At 32.4% G+C, this 16,562-nt stretch overlaps 3 protein-coding genes across 3 annotated transcripts; 1 reads left to right on the top strand and 2 right to left on the bottom strand.

Annotated features, from left to right (window-relative positions):
* Nucleotides 1-1,354: 1,354 nt before the first annotated feature.
* Nucleotides 1,355-3,094, bottom strand: LOC101206866 (60S ribosomal protein L24). Its single transcript, XM_004143247.3, has 5 exons — nt 2,939-3,094; nt 2,554-2,629; nt 2,331-2,432; nt 1,854-2,002; nt 1,355-1,746 (listed from the first exon to the last, which is right to left on the bottom strand). Exons 1-5 carry the CDS (start codon nt 2,947-2,949, stop codon nt 1,590-1,592), a joined length of 495 nt encoding a protein of 164 aa, XP_004143295.1. The 5' UTR covers nt 2,950-3,094; the 3' UTR covers nt 1,355-1,589.
* A 1,230-nt stretch (nt 3,095-4,324) lies between these two features.
* Nucleotides 4,325-7,594, top strand: LOC101206384 (SRSF protein kinase 1). Its single transcript, XM_011659380.2, has 4 exons — nt 4,325-4,809; nt 5,062-6,045; nt 6,603-6,650; nt 6,733-7,594. Exons 1-4 carry the CDS (start codon nt 4,606-4,608, stop codon nt 7,135-7,137), a joined length of 1,641 nt encoding a protein of 546 aa, XP_011657682.1. The 5' UTR covers nt 4,325-4,605; the 3' UTR covers nt 7,138-7,594.
* Nucleotides 7,595-7,779: 185 nt separating this feature from the next.
* On the bottom strand, nt 7,780-11,525 carry LOC101206149 (sulfite exporter TauE/SafE family protein 4). Its single transcript, XM_004143324.3, has 11 exons — nt 11,269-11,525; nt 11,028-11,187; nt 10,728-10,928; nt 10,582-10,643; nt 10,439-10,487; nt 10,174-10,229; nt 9,972-10,058; nt 9,835-9,885; nt 8,572-8,905; nt 8,340-8,480; nt 7,780-8,263 (listed from the first exon to the last, which is right to left on the bottom strand). Exons 1-11 carry the CDS (start codon nt 11,413-11,415, stop codon nt 8,181-8,183), a joined length of 1,371 nt encoding a protein of 456 aa, XP_004143372.1. The 5' UTR covers nt 11,416-11,525; the 3' UTR covers nt 7,780-8,180.
* Between the last annotated feature and the right edge of the window lie 5,037 nt (nt 11,526-16,562).

Below are 16,562 nucleotides of genomic sequence, written 5' to 3'. Positions count from 1 at the left end.
GAAAAGACTCATTTACGCTGCACCAAACAGTGTGATGTTTATACCTTTATATCTAAGCGAATTTTTATGCTTCAACAAGGAAACAAAGCATGAAGTAAATAAGAATATAGAAGCATAAATCCACTTGATAAAAGTTGAACTCTTCTCCGTCCAATATAAACCAAACAAAATTGTTGACTGCCACATAACCCAAAAAAAAAAAAGGCTTGCACATAATTTCCACAAAAAAATGTATCACATAAAAGATTGTACAAGAACTCATTTCATGTCATGTAGTGAAAATAAACTGATGGTTAAAATAAACTGAGTGTTGATATGAAAACAAACCATAGGTTAAATGATAAGCAATTTTGGTCTTTGAACTCCCTACCATTTCTATATGTTTTGATTCTCCCGCTTCCTTTTTGTTTCTAGATAATTTTTATTTAAACTATTTAAAAGCCGTCTTAATAGAAATTATCTAAAACTATAATACCCACGAAAATTTAAAAGTTAATACCCATAAGACATTATCTAGAATTATAATACCCCCGACAATTTAAAAGTTAATACCCACATCCAACTGTTCAAGAGTCCCCTTAGCTAAGCTTTTATCCCTTAGCTAAGCTTTTATCACAGTTGACATGTATCATTTTTTTGTACGACATTTTCTATTTACTTATCAAATAAAATATTTTTTTACTTATCTTCTATTTACTTATCAAATAAAATATTTTTTTACTTATCTTTTATTTACTCATCAAACTAAAATAGTTCACTCCCAATTATTTATCAAACTAAAATATTTTTTACATATTTTTTATTTACTTATCAAACTAAAATAGTTTAATATTTTTTTAAAATATTTTCTATTTACTTGTCAAACTAAAATAATTTTTACATATTTTATATTTACTTATCAAACTAAAATACTTCACACCCAAATATAATTTTTACATATTTTATATTTACTTATCAAACTAAAATACTTCACACCCAATATAATTTTTACATATTTTATATTTACTTATCAAACTAAAATACTTCACACCCAATACACACCATTATAACCAAAACTATAATAATCTATCCAAACTTCACATCCCAATGCACACACCATTATAACCAAAACTAGAATAATCTATCCAACTCTATGCCCCAAACGGGTCAAAGAGTTTTAAAAAATTTGTGGAACATTTTAATTCGTTCCCTTTTTTTTCTAAAATGACTTTAAACTTAATAAAAAGTTAAACCGAAAACAGGTTGAAACAAAATCTCGAAACAAAAACTTCAAATGCGAGTGCTCAACAGCTATCCGTGTTGCCTAAATAATCTCTATCCATACTTCATGAATCCAAAAGGTAAGCAAATAAAATTTTAATGGAAATTTGAACCATGTCCCTATTGAACATAGTCAAGTAGTTATCATTCATAATCATGCAAATTAACAGGGAAACAAAATGCAGAACTCTGATATTGGTACCATCATAAATGCAATAATTGATCCATTCAAAATTTTGGAAATAAACAAACATTATCTTTTACTCAGGCTTGCTATTCAAAAGACAATCAAAAGCTTACTACTCTTCTTAGCTTACAGCATAGAGAGTTTAACGTTTTCCACCGCCACCGCCAAGCTTTGGTCCTTTCGGTGCAGCTCCCCTACCAACGTTACCCTTCCCCTGTGTCTTCTGTGTTTTGGCCATCACTTCTGCTTTCTTTGCCTTCTTTTCATCCTTTGTCTTCTTAATTCTCTCCTTAATTTCACTGCAGCCCAAGGAAAAACACAAGATATCTGATTAATAAATATCAAATGTCAACATTTGGCCTTTCTAAAGAATAGATGATATTTCAAACTTAGAACAATCACATACCGGAGGGCTGCTTCCCTTGCAGCATCGCGAACCTCAGGCTTCTCAGATCTCTTCTTTTGGATCACCTCCAATGTAGCACCAACAATGGACCTTGAGTAGGGTTTTTTGGTGGCACGTCTCCTCTTCTTTACAGCCTCTTGAGCAATGTCCTACACGAATAAAAAGAGAAGAAACGTTAAATATTTCCCAATCATCTAGTAAAAATCATGGTTAACAAGGCATAAGACAGTAAATAATTAGGCATGTGTTTCCACAAAACAGAAACCTCTATTTTGATAAAAATCATGATCTAACACAGACCTATAGTTTTGTTTTAAAATTACCCATCCAAAACCAAAGCTATCAAACAGGATATGATATCATAGAAATGATGATCTAAATGTGCAAATCACTCTGTTGCAAACAGAACACGATATGACAGAATATTATAAACATACACAAAAAATAAAATTCCCAGAACTAAAATTCCTTTTTTACCTTCTTATGTTGCTTCCTGTACATTGCTGTCCAGGTGAGCTTAGAAGGCTTCAGTCTGTTATGGAAGTACCTCTTGCATTTGGAGTTTGCAAACAGGAAAACCTAGTGAATCCAAACAAGATTACAATTTAAACAGCAGGTAAAATCATACCAAAAGAAAGGAGAGAAATAAAATTATCCAGTTACAACTCCAACTCAATCAGTGGCTGGACAGGTTAATTACCTGTGAATCAGCACGGACAAATCTGATTCCTCTACCGGGATATATCTTCGCACCACTGAATCGACAAAGCTCGGTCCTACCAAAGCAGATTACATTTCAGAATCAATCAATAACGAAATACGCATATCTACCACCACAAGTCATCACATTCTCACAGTATAAGCCACTACTTCTTCAAACCCAACAATCGTAACGAGCCTACTGACCTACATATCAAATTCACCTAAGAAAGAACCCATATGTTTCAAAGATAGTATCATTGATCCACCTCTATTTCGCCATAATGGATGCAATCATCGATTACGAAAGAAACTTAAAAGGAGTGCGGAAAACTAAATGAAATCAATACAACTATGAATCAGAAAGAGCTGCCATAGAGACTAACTTCAACACCATGGTGGCGGCTGCAGTTGTTACTCCTCCGTTTCTTCGTGGTCGCCGAAACCCTAGAAACTAAATCTATCGAGGGAAACGATATGTATAGTTTGAGGTTTGTTTGATAACCCCTTTATTGTAATTTAATCACCATAATGCCACTGGGCCTTCTACTATGTACGGGCCGAGATGTTGGTCCGCTTCCTTTTTGAGCCCAGCCTTCTCAAGGCCTATTGGGAGTTTGGGTTTTTTTTTATAAAAAATAATATTTAAAATTTAAGTATTTAAGATTTAAATATATGATCTTATATTTTAATTCATCTCTTCAATATACTCATTTATTCATATATTAGTTATAATTTCTATTGTCACCATGGTTGATGATGTGTCATTTAGTTATCTATTTCTTAAAGCCCATTCTTGAATGATGATGACACTTCACCAAAAGCTTATCATTTCGCAACTACATTATTCCTTTCTTCTCCCCATAAGCCACTTTGCATGTGTTTTATGATGAGATATATATATATACATGTTTGCTGTTAGCAAATCATAGTAAATGTACATTTGTTACACTACCTTAGTATGGTAGTATTAAATCTATCTAATAATATAAAACTTAACTTGATTGGTTCGATGTCGAGGAAAGAAAAAAAAATTGATTTGAAATTATGATTACTAACGTTGGTTGTTATTAAAGTTGATAGAAGAGGTCATACGATGTTGATTAACAATAATGATGGTGATTGAAGGCCGTTGGCCACGATGGTGATCATAGAAAATAAGCAAAAGTCATTTGCCTCATTTTTATCATATTGTGCCTAAACCTACCATCAACTTCTATCACCCAACTTTGTCCACTACTATGGTTGGCCAGCTGCAAATACTATTATTTGTGTTTTTAAAATTTTTTAAAATCTATTTTTAAGTGAACTTGTTTTTAAAATTAAACATTTGAAAATATATTACAAATTTAAATGTGGCGAATATGCCTCTCTAAATAAAATTTATCTTTTTTCTGTAATTATAAAATATATCTATTAAAGCATGTTTATTTTTAGTGATATGGTTTAACTTAGACATTGCAAATGAAGGCAAATCTCTACATCTCTGAATCTAAACCAGAGTTCTTTTACATTTCTCACCTCAAATGAACTTTTGCCATCATGTAACAGTCATGCGAGACATTGAAACTATTTCTTTTTTACAAATTACGGAGGGTGTAGATTGTATCTTTTGAACCATCCCATAATGATACCATATTAAATCAACAATATTAATTGAGAAAAAAATGTTTATGTATTTTAGAGCAAATGAATACTTGATTTATCCAGGCTGTGAATTGCTATATATGTATATATATATTAATTATTTAAAAAGAAAAGAAATGAGAGAAAGAAAAGAAAAGAGAGAGAAATATTTGACAAAGAGGGAGCAACAAGAAAAGGAGCTCCCAAGTCCCCATCTTCTCGGTAATCAAAAGGAAGAAACTCTCCAATAATTCCTATCTCCACCTCCATCTTCTCTCTTTCCCTGCTTTTCAAAAATCCCGTTTTTAATCCTTCATATCTGCTTCAATAACCCTTCTATTCTTTTAATCCCCTTAATTTTCCGACCTAATCAGAACTCTTTGGGAGTTGGTTGACCCCTCAACTCGCATGGCAGCTCAGGACAGCCATGGACACTAAGAACCAAGAGGAAGATCATACCGACAGCAGCGATTACACGTCCGACGACGAGGGTAGTGAAGACTACCGGCGTGGAGGTTACCACGCTGTTCGAATTGGCGATACTTTCAAGAATGGTAGATATGTGGTGCAGAGCAAGCTCGGTTGGGGCCATTTCTCCACCGTATGGCTCGCCTGGGACACCCAATCCTCTGTAATTACTCTATCTCCTTCTCATTTCTCTTTTCGCATTCATATTCTCCCTGTTCAACATGAATACACAAAACCCTTTTTCTTGTTGTTTTAATTACCTGCTTTGAATCTATGCTGGTAGTTTATTTTGCTCTTGTAGGATGTTGCTTTGTTTGCAAGTAGAAATTAGAAGATGGGTTTTTTTCTTTTTTGGTTGGGGGTGGGAGGTTGGGTGTTGCTTTTTATGTATTTAAACTGATATTATGATGTTCAGCGATATGTAGCTCTCAAAGTGCAGAAGAGTGCTCAGCACTACACTGAGGCAGCGATGGATGAGATTACAATCTTGAAACAGATTGCTGAGGGAGACCCTGATGATAAAAAATGTGTGGTGAAGCTTTTGGATCATTTCAAGCATTCAGGACCTAATGGGCAGCATGTTTGTATGATTTTTGAGTATTTGGGGGATAATCTGTTGACATTAATAAAGTATACTGACTACCGTGGATTACCAATTCATATGGTTAAGGAGATATGTTTTCATATATTGGTTGGCTTAGATTACTTGCATAAACAGCTCTCTATTATACATACTGATTTGAAGCCTGAAAATATTTTGTTACTGTCAATGATTGACCCATCAAAGGATCCTAGAAAATCTGGTATCCCTCTCATTCTTCCAACTAACAAGGACAAGGCTACATTTGAGTCCGGGATTTCAAAAGAGATTAAATTTTCAAATGGAGATTTGACTAAACACCATAAGAGAAACATTCGAAGAAAGGCAAAGCAAGCTGCTCAGGGGTGTGTGGAGAAGGAAATGACTGCAGAGGCTGAGACTAATCCAGAAACTTCCGGTACTGTTGAATCATCTCCAAATGCAAAGTCGAGTGCAGGTGCAGCGGAGGAAAGACAATCTAGTTCTTTCAAAACAAACAGGTCATTGGATGCTGATGGTGCAAAGGGCGACGGAGAAGAAAATCAAGTTGCCAAGAAAGGGAGTCGATTGAGAAAGAAAATGTTATTGGCTTCGTTGGATCTGAATTGCAAGCTGGTTGACTTTGGAAATGCATGTTGGACATACAAACAGTTTACAAATGACATTCAGACTAGACAATATAGGTGCCCAGAAGTTATCCTTGGATCTAAATACTCTACATCAGCAGATCTTTGGTCATTTGCATGCATTTGTTTTGAGCTTGCAACTGGTGATGTACTCTTTGATCCTCACAGTGGAGACAACTTCGACAGAGATGAGGTTCGGACACATTCTAAAACTATTAGGAAAGACTTTCCTTCTTTGAGCCTTTTGTTTACACGTTTGTTTCTGTTTTCTGATAGAATTTAGCGATGTAGTAAAACATACTAGTCCTAATATGAAAGATACCATTTCGGCATGAGATGCTGCCCGTTCTTACACTCTTCCACTTTGTCATATACTTTGCCTAAGCATACATTTAAACCTTAATCCCTTTTGGTTAGCTAGGCTTTTCTTTTGCAATGATCCATTCTTGAATTCTGTGCTTAAAAAGCTACCGGTCCATAAAAGATATCTCATTCTCTTGTTTTGTTGAATGTGTTCAAGAAGATTTGTTTTGAATCTTTATTTTATTCTTTCTTGATCATTGTTAGAAAAGTAATTTAATCAATGGTGTGATCTGATACTCGATGCAGTCATAGTCATTTTCTGTGTTTGTAGCTGAAATATTGTCTTTATGCTGATTTAGACTTTTCTGAAGTTGCTTTCCTATTAATGAGTTGTAGATACCTGCCAAGGTTTTCAAGCTTTAAAAACAATATATTCTTATGCCGCAGGACCACCTAGCTTTGATGATGGAACTTCTTGGAATGATGCCGCGCAAGGTAATCAATTGTTCCTCGAAGCCTTTTAAAAACTATCTGCTAGCATAACCACACACACTTTTGTGATGTCCATCATTTTCAGATTGCTTTCGGAGGTCGCTATTCTCGAGATTTCTTCAATCGATATGGAAATTTGAGGCACATCCGGAGGTTACGTTTCTGGCCATTAAACAAAGTTCTCATGGAGAAGTATGATTTCAACGAACAAGATGCAAATCAAATGGCAGAATTTCTAGTACCAATTCTTGATTTTGTTCCAGAAAACCGACCCTCTGCAGGTGAATGCCTTCTTCATCCATGGATGAACGCTGGTCCTCGGTTGTTGGAACCATCCCTGAATCCCTCGACTTCTGAGGAGAATAAGATGGAGAATGAAGATATGGAGGCAATGGAGGTTGGAATGAGAAAAATTGCCATTAGTTCAGATTCTGAACAAGCTAATGATTCCCATGAGTTCAAGTCCAAGATCAGCAAAGCCAATTCCTGAAGTTGGTCTCTGCTTCTCCTCATCTTTCTTGTGTGGATTTAGCAATGGTGGTTGGGATTCTACTCCAAAAGAGCTGAGTGAAGCAGTGACTTGCTTTACCAGTAGGGAAACGAAGCTCCAGCAACTCCGAGTGAGAAACTTGTGATTACAAGGATGAACACATCGCTTGTGCTGGGAAGTGGTGAAACATGAAGTTTATTTTAATGAAGCTTAATGATGTAGCAGTTTGGCTAGTGTGGAATCCAGATGGGTGGTTTTACTGGTTTAGGTATTCCTACAGTTCAAAAATAATTTACAATTTCTTTTTTACCATTTAAAAGAAAAAGAGAGAAAAATATATTCCTTGTATTCACGTGGCCTAGTGTGGGGTCAGCATGCTTTGCAATACAATGTGATTTATTGGTTTGTATATTGATTTCTTATATATATATATATCAAAGTTTAAGGAAAGGAAAAAGTATTACTAAAGAACAATGCTCGGTGTTAGGTTATCATAATATTTAAAAACATAAATTAATATGGAATAACTAGTTTAATCTGCTCAGTATGAAGTCATTTCTAGTCTTCAAAGTTTCGCTTACTGTTTCTTTATGTTGATGTGACATTAGATAATTAACTTTAGTAACAATAATTTAGAAAGGATGCAGCAAAAGAATATTGAACACACTGCATTGTGACATTTTACTGACAATAGAGTGAAATTTACAGATGATGCTGTTAGCGAGGTGCTAACAGAACTAACCAAAACCACAACCCAATAAAACAATTTTTGAAACATTTAAATAATTTTGAAGGTACGATGAGGCTGTCAGCGAAGAGCTAACCGTCATCAATCAATCACCTTATTATTTTTTCTTCACAAACATGGTATTGTATTGGACAACAAGCGTTGGCCAATTCCTCAGCTTGACATCACAAGCGAAGCCACTAACAGATTCAGCTTGAGATCACCAGCAAAGCAACTAACAAATTGAAGACGCTATTTTTCCTGCACTAATCTTCATTCCTTTATACTGTTTTCTGCCTATGTGATCAAATCTCATTCACCCACTGCTGCAGAAATCTAAGAACCCCATGAACTCATGGTTCTGTATCATGGTTATACTTTTCGTTACTCCAACAATGCCTGAAAGCGAGGTGAACTCACAAGTTAGATTTAGTTGTTGAACTTTCAAAATGTTTGGTTAAATGAAAATGCATACCCATGGTGATGGCACTAGCAAAGATAACACCAGAGAGGATAAACACAATGAGTGAGGCTCTCCTTAGAATGGTGATCAACTTTCTAACAAAGAACTGTCCCCAGAACCCAGCCAGAACCGACACTGATGTCAGATACAGAGCTGCAAACAGATTCAGAAAGAAGAGCTTACGGATAATTCGATAGAATCTGAATGAGATTGGAGAGTGTTAAGAGTGGAAACGAGAACCCACCATATGGAATGGGAAACCTGTTGAGCAAGTAGAATTCAACAACAGATAAGGAAGAGGAGAACATCATAACAAAAGTTGCTGTGGCACTAGCAACTTGAGGGACAACACCAATTTCCAAGAGCAAAGGGCCTAAAACAAAGCCACCACCAGAACCCAAAAGGCCTCCAACAGTGCCTCCAACAATGCCACAAAGTGCACAAAAGGCAAGGTGTGAGCCAGTCCATCCTATTGAAGCCTCACAAATTTGTTCCAAGTTCCCTGCCTCCATCCTCTTCTTGTGTTCTTTGTATAGCTTTCTTGCTTCATACCCAAACACTACAATTGCTATGGGGAACTGATACAAGTTCACAACAACAATAGCACAGTTTAGTTAATGAAGTCCGTTGGAATCGGGTACTATTTTCAATATTTTGTTATCTACACCTAAATATACTTTCAATTAATAAAATTAGTTTGAAATCTTAGGAAACAAAAAATTGAAAATTATGATCCGTTTGAAAAAAGTAAACATGTGCTCTATTACCTATCTCTCTTACAAATATTTTCAAAATTCAAGTCTAAGTCTTGAAACTAAGACCTTTATTTGATAATTATTTGGTTTTCTATTTTTTGAAAATAAAATTGTGCTGGTAAAGTATTTATTTTCTATGATCATCCTTTTCTTTTTAATAAAATTTGAATTTTCCAAAAATAAAAACTAAATGGTTAAGAAAATGAGACAATAAAAGAGTTACATTTGAAAAAACACTCTTTTTTTATTTTTAGAATTTGATTAAGAATCACAAAGGTCATCGGAAGCAAAATTTCCAAAACAGAATTAAAAAGAGAAAAACATTAGTAATTGAGCAAAATTCCCAAAAACAGAAAACTAAAAAATAACAAAATTATCAAACGCAACCCTAAAAAGTGGGGTGCATAAATCTAGGAATCATGGAAGGGTGGGGTGCACAAATTTAGGTATCATTGTAAGATTCTTCGGAATTTTAATGGCAAAATCACTTCCCAAAATTAGGAATTCGATTCCCAATTTGACGTAGGACCCCCACCGTGAATTTAGAATCAGCAAAAAGAAAAAAAAGTTATAGATCAGAATTAGTGAAAGATTCGGACTCTCCAATCCCAAATTAGATTTGACTGTTCTCCCAATCATTGATTTGCATTATAGTGAAAACACTGTTCTAAACATTGGTATGATCCTAAAAAGACTATTGAAATAATCAAATAACGAATGGGGTATTGATTAAAGTTTTAAATAATACAAACCTGCAAGAAGAAGACGACCCAATACCAAATGCTACAAGCTGCTACATCATTCTGCATAATTGTTCAATCGACCATATACATTAAAAAAATGAATTTTGAGAGAGAAGAAAGGAACATAGAGAAATATAGAAAGAGACCTTCACAACTTGAAGTATGAGAAAAGAAATCCAAACAGCAAACAAAATGGAGGTCCTTTTCCATCTTAGATTGAAGCACATCAATTCCTGAAAAGAAAAAAGAGGTCAAAATATAACAAAAACATTCAGTTCATTCAGATTTTCCATTTGCATGAACAGTGAGTCAATGAAGTCAAAGAAATTATTGGTGTTTGAGCCCCACCAGTTCTGTTTTCTGTTCTTTGGGAATCAGTGGGTCATACTCAACATCAATCAATACTGCAAAACCACCAAAAAAAACACATACATTAACAATTTCGTAGCTAGTTCCATGTTACCTTTTCCTTTTTATCCTATTCATTTTGATTATTTAGCCAAGAATTCAAATGATCCGAATCGAACCAAAAGAATTGTCAAACAAGGCGATATAACTCTTAGCTAAAAAGTTAAAATAGTTATCAAAGGCTTCAAACAACCATTTTACTTACGTTCGCCATGAGAATTCACAACAGTCTCACATCGTTTAGCAAATTCTTTCTGGGGAAAAGGAAAAAACCAACAAAGAGAAAATTATGACCTCCAAACAAAACCAAACATTATTAGAAGAACATAGAGAAAACTATTAGAAAACCTTGAGAATAGTTTCTTCTTTCCACATCTCAATTCCCTTAAAGAAGGACCTGGAGGAAGTCCCTGATTCAAACAACCAAAACCCCATATAAGTATGCATAAATCTGGAGATTTGGGAAAAGAAAAAGGAAAGAGAAAATGGCAGACCAATAAAGAGAATAATGATGAGAATAGTGATAAGCCAGTAGGGGAAAACAACGCTAAGGGAAACACCAACGGTGATTCCAAGCATCAACATGGGTTGAAACAACAACGCCAAATCATGATCTATAATCGGCACATCCTTCGTCGGATGAGCCACCCTTAAATTGTACCAAACCGATGATGTAGAAGCTCCCATTATCATACCTACAACAAAACAAACACATGCCATTAATTATAAGAATTTTCTTCAATTCAAAGGAAAACTATTCGGCGGATTTTGGATTTAAAAAAGCAAGCAAATACATTTGGAAATGGCAGCAGCAGATTTGGTGTCAAACCCAATAATCAACGTAAGCATAGGGACAAAAATGCCGCCGCCGCCGACTCCTCCAACGGTTCCGCAAGCGGAGCCGAGAAATCCGATCACCGTCGCCGCCACAAGTCTCCAACTCGGCTCCAAATCCTTCAACAGAAAAAAAAAAAAAAAGTTGAGAACCCACGTGCACATTAATGAAAAGGGAAAAGAAAAGAGGGAAGAACGGACCGGCCAGGTCTTGTCGGTGGAGAGAGAGGCGGAAAGGGCGGTGGTGGAGGAAGAAGAAGAAGAAGAAGAGTCAGAGAGGTAGAGAAGAGAGAGAACGGCGATTGAAGAGGCAGAAAGAAGGTACAGAAGAAACCCAGAAGTGGCCATGGTGGAAAGAGAGAAAAGAATTGCGGCGTCGTTGGTGTCCGGCAACCGTGGTTTCAGGATTTTCACGAAATGGTGAGTGGTGGCCGTAGTTATCAAGTATTTAGGGAATAATGTATATATATATATATTTGTTAATGTGGAATCAAATAAATAGAGAATATTCAGTCAAAATCCAACATGGCGATTCAATTCCCTTCCATTCCATCACTAATTTAAAGATACGTGGCAGGTAATAATTGGGTGTTACCAATCTCCTGCAGCGTTTCCGTAGCAAAATTACTTTTAAATATCACAGACTGTTACGTTGCATTGTTCATGTTTCAAATTTTATTTAAATTACCATTTTTTGTCCTCCTTTTTTTTAGCAATCAATAATTATCGCTACGTACCCAACAATTATTTCAGCATTCTCTATCCCTCCAATCTATACATTTTCATTCTTTTTCATTCTTTCTATCCAATTCAAATCTTAACCTAACCATATTAATTTACACCGTTACTCTTTTTAATATTTGTTTTTTACATTAATATTTTTTATAATTAGTTAAATGAATCAAACATAGTGTGATTTATATTTCTATCTATTAAATCTATATAAGTTTTCATAAACCACTCCTGGTTATGATTTTCTTGAAAATAGTTACACCATCCCGATGTTGAATCTTACATTGAAAAAACCAAATGACCCCTACTTCTAAAATAGATGAATTATTCTTTTCATTGTCGTTAGTTTTTTGATGAAATTTTATATTATCAAATATTTTATCCGAGCTTATAAAGTCTAAACAGGTATTTAGTTCAATGAAATTTAGATCTGATCAAGATTGGTGTCTCTAAAGAGACACAATTGATGTCGTTGAAGTTTGTATTTAATAGTTGTTAAAAAAGCATACAAATTTCCAAACCCATGATGTATGGTATGATATTTGTCTCAAGTCATCTTTCTAGTACATCCACCCAACTTTTGTGCATTGTTGTTAGTTGATTAAATAGATTATTGAGAGTTTAATAATTTTTGCTATATTTATGGAACAATTACACTATTTTACTATTTTTAAAATGTAAAGAAAATAAAAGAAAAGAAAAGAAATTAGAATTTTAAATTAATTTTTTCTTTTCAAAACATCTTAAAATACACTTAGGTGTATTATTGAGCGGTGATGTATCTTTTTCAAAAAAAATTATATATACACAGAGACGAAAGAGATGTTAGATTAGAATGCACATGTTTGGTTTTTAAAATGGAGTTAAAAATTCAAAAGGAATAAAAAGCCAAACTAATTCACATGTTTAGTTTTTTGAAAAATTTAGTTAGGAAATTATTTGAATACATACATGAACACACATACCACACATAGATGCGTATGATAACAAATAATTTTGGTAGTAAGCAAATATGAAGTGAATATTAAAGTGTAAAAAATCTTTAAAATTTAGAAGCAAAGATTCTTCAATTAAAATCACGTGATATATTATATAGCTAGCCTTAGCTGTAGACGTCCTTATTGAAAGGAAAGAAAAATGTTTAAAAATAAATAATTGCTCCTTATAAATTTAAAAATATATAATACAATAATAATAATAAAAAACCCAATCATAGAGAGAAATAGTAAATAATAAAGCAATAGAAAGAGAAACTCAAACACATCACGGAAAATAAACGGAGGTGTGGGTACGTCCAATATTCCATTCCATTCCACCAAGTCCACATTAATTTGGGAAATTAGAGAGAAAAAAACACAAATCACACAAACTGGAATATTCTCGTCTTCATGAGAACTATATAAATTAAGAATAAATAAAAATGATGAGGATGGAGATGAGTTTCAGATTTACATCATATATATATTTATGTATAAAGAAAAATCAACTTCAATTCATACACCAAATTCAAGTATATATATCTACTTTTGTTTTCAATTTCTAAAATGGTCCACACCTCTAATTAATATGCTCACTATTTTTCTTCACATAAAATAGCAAATATCTTTCTTTTTTTTAAAAAAATTCTTTTGGTTTCTTTTTATATGATTTTTACACATCGAATTATGGATGAATCATGCAAATATTCATAAATGTTTTTCTTTTGGGGAGGTTTCATCGACAAACTCAATTAAATATGGTCCCTACTAATATTGAAATTGATGGAGAAATTTTGTATTTTTCTTTACCATGCATAACCCAAGATGGGTAGTTGTAAATATGAGTTATTTAATAAATAATAATGAAAGATATAACAACATTTAAGAAGAATGCAAATACTGCAAGATATATTAGTCTATTAGTGATTATCATTGATACAATTTGTTAAATTTTGCTATATTTGTAAAAAAAAAATAAAACGTTGTTATATACTTAATTATTTTGATTCTAAAGGTTAAATTTGCAATTATTTCTAATAAAATTTGTTGTCATAAATTAAAATATCCTTGGTTTTGAAAAACAACAATCTCACTCTCTCTTGAATAATAAAATCTATATGTTTAATAAAACATTGGAGAATATACGAATCAAATGAATTGTACAAAGATTAAAATTACAGAGATTAAAATAAACGAAAAGTACAACATTCATAGAACTGAAAGAAAGGATATTATGAATTTCGATTCTCCAAAGCTTTATGAATAACACAATGTGCCGTAACATTTCAGCGAAAGCTATCTTTAATTAACTTCGTGAAAAAGTCTAGCGACTTCAACGTCATCATTAGCAGCAACTTTGTCTAACAAATTAATGACCTCCAAAGCAATCAAACTCCATATTGATTAGTCGAAACACTGATCAAGATAAAATCCCAAGCCCAAAGCATATTTTCGTAACTTTAATCTAATGCAGCCTAATTTTAATTGAAAACTTTATTTAGAAAATAAAAAATCCCACTATGGTATTATAATTGTTTTCTTTCACAAAAACAAGAGATTAGAGAGTTTTTGGAATTTTTCAAAAGCCATTCCTTATTAGTTTACTAAAGTTTGTTGATAGACCTCTTAATGTTTTATTTATTTATTTATTATTACTATTTTTGAAAGAGATAGACCTCCTTGGCTTCTTCTTATTCTTATGTTTATCCTTACCTAAATTTTTATTTGATTGAGTATATATATAGACACACACACACACCCTACGATATTGAATATTTAGCAAGCTTATGTAAGTTGATTCCATTTATACACCTATAAATAGTGTTTTGTATTATAATTTATAGTTAAATACACAGGTTGGCAAATTGATTATATAAATGGACGAAAACATTAGGTTAATAAAGTAAAATAAACATTGAATTAAATGTATAATAGCTTAACATATAAATGCTTTTAATTGACAAGAAGAGATAGGTGTTACAAGAATTCCCAATAATTCATGAGCCATAGAAATGATGATTCAATCTATAGGTTGAATTATGAAATTGGGGTTGGTTGGTTATTCGTTACTTAAATTGATAACATTATTCTATAAGGTTTAAATACATACAATTTAAACATTTAGTTATTTTAGATCAAGATTATCTTGTTAAGATGAAATTCTCATCAAAACATAAATATATAGAAAGCGACCTCGATAACTTTTCGGTATTCAATATTTAGTATGAATCATAAAATTCAATGCATTGCAATTAGTTTGATTTGTGGGTAGAAAATATGAGAAAAGTAGGTTTATAGTTTGCTAGGAGCTCTTCATTTTCATATATTTCTATCCCTTTGTTTTCATTTGTCAAGTTTAGAGGTTAGGTTAAATTCTAACTTGTATCTAATTTAAACTCTTGTTATAAGTTATTAATTTTGTTCCTACATTTAATTTTTACATTTGTGTTTGATTTCTTCAAATGTCTTATTAATAAAATAGAGTATTAAAATTTAGAATTGATGTATAGACTATTTTTAAAGAAAATTGAAATTGAAGGTTTGAATTGATTCTTTAAAAAAAGTAAGAGGTTTAGTGGATAAAATGATAGATTTCACACAATGTTTAATCCAAAAGTAATGTAAATAAGTGCATAAACTAATTAATATACTAAACTTCCTAAAGTTTCAATAATATTTGGTAAAAAGGTTGCAAAAGGTAAGAGCCAGAGGCTTAATTATTTTCCAATTAGGGGAATATCACAACTCTACATTTTATTTCTTTCCTTTTATTATTTGTTTAAAATTCATTACATATACTATTTCTACCCAATACTTTTATTGTTTTAATTAACCATAATTTAAACATCTTTTACGAAAACCCAAACTATACTTTGAAAACTTCATCTTACCTTTAAATTTTGATTTAGAATTTAATCGTATATGTTTCAAGAAATATGAAAAAATATATGTACTCATAAAATGTTTGAATAACACACATATCATATATATATATAAAACTAAATATCTATTGAAAAATATCACAACTCTTCAATTCAAAAGTTTTTTCTCTTTGAAAATTCCTAAACATCGTATACTTCCTTTTCTCTCCATTATTATATTTATCTTTCATTAATCATTTAAAAAGGTGTGCAAACTTCTCCCACATTTGTCCACATCAACATGCCCTACTGACAAGCAAAACATATATATATATATATATATATATATATATATAATATTAAAAGTGTTGATGATTATCATGTACGATATTTATATTAGTAAACAACTATAATAGTTTACAAAGTATAAGTAGAATATTTATATATTTATTTGATAGATAAGGATGATATGTAGATGTACATTTTGTCGGTATGAAATCTAAATATTTTTCTCAAATAGTTTGAAGGAACGTTACAAAACAACATAAGGTGGTGGAATTTAGGTAGGCAAATCAAATAAATATGAAGACAGGTAGAATTCAAGGAAAGAGGGGAACTTTAACAATCAATCATAAGGAATTAAAGTTTAGTGTAAAAAGTTGAATTTAAATTTCCTTTGAGATCTGAATAAAGGATGTCTTTTTCTTATTAGGGACACAAAATTGACCCAAGGAACCACACAAAGGGAATTGTGATTTGATTTGTTTTTTGTTTGTTCTTTTTCTAAAATATCAACCATCCATTTTCTGGAGAGAAATAATCTTTCAGTATAACGTTAATGTGAGTGTTTTAATTAGAATATTAATATAGGAGTAAACTTAAACTTTAGAAATTATGATCAAGTTGGCATATTTGTATAATAATA

Source organism: Cucumis sativus, chromosome 6 (assembly GCF_000004075.3).
Source record: "Cucumis sativus cultivar 9930 chromosome 6, Cucumber_9930_V3, whole genome shotgun sequence".
NCBI classification, from domain to species: Eukaryota; Viridiplantae; Streptophyta; class Magnoliopsida; order Cucurbitales; family Cucurbitaceae; genus Cucumis; species Cucumis sativus.
The sequence above is the reverse complement of the archived record's forward strand: the minus strand, read 5'-3'. Positions and strand labels throughout refer to the sequence as shown.